This window comes from Nilaparvata lugens, chromosome 4, assembly GCF_014356525.2.
Source record: "Nilaparvata lugens isolate BPH chromosome 4, ASM1435652v1, whole genome shotgun sequence".
Taxonomy (NCBI): domain Eukaryota; kingdom Metazoa; phylum Arthropoda; class Insecta; order Hemiptera; family Delphacidae; genus Nilaparvata; species Nilaparvata lugens.
This window is the reverse complement of record NC_052507.1, coordinates 12,820,924-12,828,242: the sequence shown is the minus strand read 5'-3', so window position 1 is coordinate 12,828,242 and position 7,319 is coordinate 12,820,924. Positions and strand designations below refer to the sequence as shown.

General features: G+C 35.6%; 1 protein-coding gene across 1 annotated transcript; it reads left to right on the top strand.

Annotated features, from left to right (window-relative positions):
* Window positions 1-5,864: 5,864 nt before the first annotated feature.
* Window positions 5,865-6,686, top strand: LOC120350809. The gene has a single exon (XM_039425681.1). It carries the CDS (start codon window positions 5,865-5,867, stop codon window positions 6,684-6,686), a length of 822 nt encoding a protein of 273 aa, XP_039281615.1.
* Window positions 6,687-7,319: the final 633 nt, after the last annotated feature.

The following is a 7,319-nucleotide window of genomic DNA, read 5'->3' as shown; positions in this document are numbered from 1 at the left end:
GGTTGCTTTATTTGTACTTGCTACTACTACTTGGTACATTTGTAGTACATTTGTATCCATTCTGTGTACAGCTCGCTAGGTCGCCGGCTGAATACAAACACGTAGCATGTCGTGTGTGAGAGATTCTTCTCTCACTGTTGCAAGCTCCACTGCTCACAGACAATTCTATTTAGCTTTTGTTTTCTTCTTCTTCTTCCTCTTCTTCCCCCTCTTCCACTGCCACTCTTTTTCTCACTACCTTTCACTCCTTACCTCTCTCACTCCCTCTCATCACATTGCACACTTCAAATTCGACTGTTTCTCCCTTCTCTTCTACTCCTACCTATCATTTCATCAGCTTTATTTTCTAAAGTATTCCATGTTCCTGTCTCTGTTCCTGTTCCTATTTTCAATTAGTTCATAAGCTTCAAGTGTGTCCATAGGTCTATGATCCTTCACTCCCTCTTTACTTTCTATCCTTCTTGTTTCTACCTTTGCCAATGGAAAGAGTGTACATATTACATTTATCTCTGACTATCTTGCTTTCTGTATCTTTTCTATTACTTTCCTCTAATAATCCATTGCGATAAGAATTGCATTTGCTCTCTAACTGGATTGCAATTAACCCAGTTTATTGATTTTTTATTTCCTTGTTTATCTTCTTCATTTTCATCTTCATCTTCATCTGCTCCTGCTCTTTCTTCTTCCTCTTCTACTTCTCATCTTTTTCACCCTCTTCTTCTTCGTCCTATTTCTAGCTAGCCTTTCAGCACCAACTTTTTGCAAGCTTCCATGTGAGTGTAGTCGCCTGTACGAGCTGTCATGTATCTTACTTCATATATACAGTCAAGCAAAGAGCTGTTTTCGCTTTGTAGTCCGCTAGACAAGGCAGCAGCAAAAACAGAAACAGAGACAGAGAGTGTCAACCGGTAATGTACACATTAATGTGTATATGGCAGTCGTCTACCAGCTTTTCCATTCTCTCTCTCACCCCACTCATCATGCCTCTCCCATAAACCACTCACTCTCTCTCTCTCTCACCTTCCAGCTTTGAAAAGAACAACTGAAATATTTGTTTTCAAGTGTAAAAGTTATACTGGAAACTACAAAGCAGCATGTTGTTTAACTTTCATGTGACTTTCAATTTTATTCTTTCCTTTGTGACACTGCTCGTCTTGATTTTTTTTATCCAGCTCTTTTGTCTTCTTATTCTTTCATTCTCTCGTCTTCCGTTTGTGAGTTAATGGAAAGATATTCTATTGTATCATTTTCCAAAGGTTCAACAATAATAATCTGTCGAAACAACGAAGATTTATGTTATAACATTAAAATGTTCAAACATGGAAATTAAAATTGCATCCCGTCTTCGATCAGTTTATCTATTCATGTGTTTTTTTTTGGGCAGAGAGATCTGTCAAATCTATTTATCTATATATCATATTATGATCTATTCATCATAGAACATATCCTTCTGGATTTTCTGCCTTACCCTATCACCCAATATCATTTCATAACTATCTACACACAAGTTTCTAGGTTTAAGTTTTATCACTAAAAAGGTACCCTTTCACTTCCTGAAATTCGATTTTATAAAGTTTTGACATAAATAATAATATTATCCATTAACGAAAATAACATTGAGAAAGCAAACTAGTATGAAATTTATCTTTCATCAATAAATAATATCGGGGACCGAGCTTCGCTCTGGAGTGGAAAGCATGAGAAATTTATCACGAAAGAAGAAATTATAATAACATTCATAGTTCATACAGAAATGTTCTATCTAATCACAGTAAATTGAGATTAATTCCCAGAGGAATGCAAAATCTTCTCTCATAAGAGCCCAGTTGCACAAAAGCCGGTTGAATTCTAATCCTGATTAACTTCACGTGAACCAAATCAGAGAAGACCAATTCAAAAAGATGGATCTACTGGAATTAATCAGGATTGGAAATAACCCGGCTTTATTGCAACCGGCACTAAGTACCTAATTGAATGATCACAAAAGTTCAACAGTTGAGTCATTAGTTTGACACAGTCCCACACACATGAACTCGTTCACTCACTTCCATCATCAACAGACGACGAAATAATTATTATCAGATGTTTTTCCAAGGATGAATAATAATTATCCTTTCAATGTTCTTCAGCGAGTTTTTCCAGGGATGAGACCTAGTTCAATCGAATCTTTTTATTTTAAACCTACTATGTTCTGAATTTAGTGAGAATCGTTAGCGCCGTTTTCGAGATCCGGTGAAATACAAACATAATTATAAACAACTAAACATCCAAACATATAAAAAGAAGTTGCTCGTTCAATAGTATAGGATTATCATTATTAATACTTTGAGCAATTTTCACAATAGTAAGTTATAACAATATTGTCCTCAGCTGAGTCATTCATTAATCCTTCTATTCGTTCATTCATACATCGACAGTATTTATTTATTTATGTATATTATTTGCAAAACAGAATTATTAATGGAAGGTGTATTGATTAGCATACTTTATTGCGTTTCATGACTAAATACAGTACATACAAATACAAAGCTCTGATCAGCTTTTAGTATTAATACTGGCTAGCATTGACCCTGACCCTGAGTTACACACACATCGATTTTGGGACGTATGTTTTTTGCCGTCCTTAAAGATATTATTAGATAGACTATTAGATACTAATAAATACTATTAAACAGATTAAGCTTGTCAGGCTCCATTTAATCTGATAGAATTCATGAGGACGGCAGAAAATCGAACGTCCAAAAATAGATAAGTGTGTAACGAGTCGCAGGGTCATTACAAGCCAGTGTTTAATACTACAAGTTGACCATAGGTCAGTACGTATTTGTATTTGTTCATGAAATACACTGTAGTATGCTAATCAATACAATGTGTGTGTTAACGGGCTCCACTGACTAACTAGTGATTACCATTATCAGCTATTCCAATCATCAGAGGTCCACATCATGAAATAAATGAAGTATAATATGAAAGATCTAGGATAGACGTCATGAGATCTGGATTATGATGTTAATATTCATCAAAGTGGATCCCAGTGTTTACCAATAAGTGAAGCGTTCTACATCAATGAACTAAGCTCACTAAAGTTACTGTTTAGATGATTTCTAGCATCAAGTCCAGGTAAGCGCCATAAAGGCTAAGCGACATTACGCTCATTCAAGGACAAACGTTATTACGTTTATCTATGTGAGTAAAGGGTTGGTACTGAGTTATATATTCACATGTAAACAGCATACAACTATGTAATTATAGATTAGATACTGGGATATAACGCTCTGTAACTATATGGTAACTATAGTGAAGTCCACGTTATAATGACAGTATTTGATTAACTTTGATACTACTATCCTTGTCTATAATTCGACAAATCAGGTAGTACTATCCTGTTCTAGCTCCGCAACGATGCCAAATCTATTTTTGACAGTGTAGAAATGTAATTAATTGAGGCAGAGAAGAGGCAACGCTGTTCTTTTATCTCTATCCACTGCCATTATAACGTGGACCTCACTATAGATGAAACTAGATGGATATGTACGACACACAACCATATGAGGAGTATAGATCAGGCACTGGAATCCTATGTATATAACACTTGTATACGACATTAATTTGTTTGTTATAATGTTTGTAATCATATATACGACATACAACTATATAAGGAGTAAGATCAGGCACTGGAATCCTATGTATATAACACTTGTATACGACATTTTTTTGTTTGTTATAATGTTTGTAATCATATATACGACATACAACTATATAAGGAGTAAGATCAGGCACTGGAATCCTATGTATATAACACTTGTATACGACATTAATTTGTTTGTTATAATGTTTGTAATCATATATACGACATACAACTATATACGGAGTATAGATCAGGCACTGGAATCCTATGTATATAACACTTGTATACGACATTTTTTTGTTTGTTATAATGTTTGTAATCATTTATACGACATACGACTATATAAGGAGTATAGATCAGGCACTGGAATCCTATGTATATAACACTTGTATACGACATTAATTTGTTTGTTATAATGTTTGTAATCATATATACGACATACAACTATATACGGAGTATAGATCAGGCACTGGAATATAACGCTCTGTAACTATATGGTAACTATAGTGAAGTCCACGTTATAATGACAGTATTTGATTAACTTTGATACTACTATCCTTGTCTATAATTCGACAAAGCAGGTAGTACTATCCTGTTCTAGCTCCGCAACGATGCCAAATCTGTTTTTGACAGTGTAGAAATGTAATTAATTGAGGCAGAGAAGAGGCAACGCTGTTCTTTTATCTCTATCCACTGCCATTATAACGTGGACCTCACTATAGATGTAACTAGATGGATATATACGACATACAACCATATGAGGAGTATAGATCAGGCACTGGAATCCTATGTATAACACTTGTATACGACATTAATTTGTTTGTTATAATGTTTGTAATCATATATACGACATACAACTATATACGGAGTATAGATCAGGCACTGGAATCCTATGTATATAACACTTGTATACGACATTTTTTTGTTTGTTATAATGTTTGTAATCATATATACGACATACAACTATATAAGGAGTAAGATCAGGCACTGGAATCCTATGTATATAACACTTGTATACGACATTAATTTGTTTGTTATAATGTTTGTAATCATATATACGACATACAACTATATACGGAGTATAGATTAGGCACTGGAATCCTATGTATATAACACTTGTATACGACATTTTTTTGTTTGTTATAATGTTTGTAATCATATATACGACATACAACTATATAAGGAGTAAGATCAGGCACTGAATCCTATGTATAACACTTGTATACGACATTAATTTGTTTGTTATAATGTTTGTAATCATTTATACGACATACGACTATATAAGGAGTATAGATCAGGCACTGAAATTCTATGTATATCACACTTGTATACGACATTTGTTTGTTATATTGTTTGTAATCATATATACGACATACAACTATATAAGGAGTATAGATCAGGTCCTGAAATCCTATGTATATAACACTTTTATACGACATTTGTTTGTTATAGTTTGTAATCATATATACGACATACAACTATATAAGGAGTATAGATCAGGTCCTGAAATCCTATGTATATAACATTTATATACGACATTTGTTTGTTATAGTTTGTAATCATATATACGACATACAACTATATAAGGAGTATAGATCAGGTCCTGAAATCCTATGTATATAACATTTGTATAGAACATTTATTTGTTATAATGTTTGTAATCATATATACGACATACAACTATATAAGGAGTATAGATCAGCTCCTGAAATCCAGCATGTATAACATTTGTATACGACATACAACACACATGAATACAAGATACATTCTCGACAGTACATACAAAATGGAACATAGTATGTAAAATGGTACATAATAATATATAGGAGCGAGACATGAACCAGGTTAGCAGTGTTGATATCCAACGTTTCAAGATGATTGTTGCTAATACTGTAATTAAAGTGAGTCGGTATGCTGACCTGTCAATGTGTGGAAGGGGAGAGTGGGTGGGAGAGAGAAAGAGGAAGAGAGAGATTGATGAGCGGTGAGAGGCATAGGGAAGGGAAGAATGAAGGGTGAGTGTACAGTCAAATCAGTTTTGAAATCCTGCCATTTATGTTTTCGCTTCGCCAAATTTCGTTCGGAACAAATCATGGGACAACTTCCTCCTGTCAGAATACAGTCTGATTTTCCATTCTATAACTCTGGCATAGATTATGCTGGACCGTTTTCATTACTTGTTGGTTCCAAGAAATCACGCACATATTCAAAAGCTTATTTAGCTATCTTCGTCTGCATGGTCACGAAAGCAGTACACGTAGAAGTCGTCTCAGAGTTGACAACGAAAGCCTTTATTGCGGCACTCATTCGCTTCTCATCACGTCGTGGTATTCCACACTCCATATTTTCGGACAATGCAACCACGTTTGTAGGTGCAAACAATGAACTACAAGATCTACATCAGTTTTTTGAGTCATCTAAAACTCAACAAGATATTCATAACTACACGTCGGTTCTCAATATCAAGTGGCACTTCATTCCACCTCGCGCCCCATCTTTTGGAGGTCTATGGGAGAATGCTGTCAAGAATTTCAAGAAAATTTTCAAAGTCGTCACATTCAATCATATTCTTAATTTTGAAGATATGACTACATTCGCAGCTCAAATTGAAGCTATCCTTAACTCTCGTCCACTCGTACCTCTTACAGAGGACCCTCAAGATCTTCAGTATCTCTCGCCAGGTCACTTCTTAGTTGGTCGCCCATTGACTGCGTTGCCTTTCCATTGCCCGCCCACCACCCATGTCGATAACAGGTGTCGTTGGAAACTTCTTCAAAAAATCACTCAAGAACTTTGGGACAGATGGTCTAAGGAGTACTTAGTCACACTTCAACGCAAGCACAAATGGCTTACTGAATCGGACAATCTCACAGTTGACACCATGGTTCTTCTGAAAGATCTCAATTCTGCTCCTTCCACATGGAAGTTAGCTCGCATCATTGAAACCCATCCAGGTGCCGATGGAAAAGTTCGTGTTGTTACAGTGCAGACTGCACATGGTAGGTTCAAGAGAGCAATCTCTAGTCTCGCTCCGCTTCCAGCACTTGAAGATGATTAATTTTGGTAGTCTTTCACTACTTGTCCTTTTTGTATTAGCATTTATTCATCATGTTATCCACCTATTATTCGTATTGCTCGTGTATTTCTATTCGACTCATCTAACATATATGTATTTTTTCGTACTCATCATTTTTTGCACTCGCTACGTCTTGGTTGACAAGACTTGTTCCTGCATCGAGGGGGGAGCTTTATGTTAGATTTCGTCTCATGTTTTAGCCAGTCTTATGGTCGTCCATCTTGTTTTTGTAGCATTTGAATCTACCGCTGCTACAGTCCGCCGACAACTTTCTCATGTGTCATGCGATCTCTGACGTCACAGTTTCATTGATCGCTTGATCGATAGTAGCGCTAGTTGTCGTCTGCTTCTTTCAATGTTTTCTAGTTTAATATTCGTCTATAAGTATTTTGAATTGTATTTTCATTGTTTTTGAACCTCCTTTGGTATACTTCAACAGTCACTTCAACCTCAACACCTTCAGTTCGCTTAATATCGATTTTATATGTTCACTTCATTCGTAGAGTTTGTGCTCATGACTGCCGTGGACGTCATGTTTCCGCTTTTTGGGCAGTTCCTGTTTCGTCAACCAGCAAGCAAGAAGGGTCACTTTCTTTTGTACAGTCATACGATGTA

Excerpts from the sequence above, each read along its gene's own strand:
- LOC120350809 (XM_039425681.1), top strand. The coding sequence starts at position 5,865 with ATGGTCACGAAAGCAGTACACGTAGAAGTCGTCTCAGAGTTGACAACG.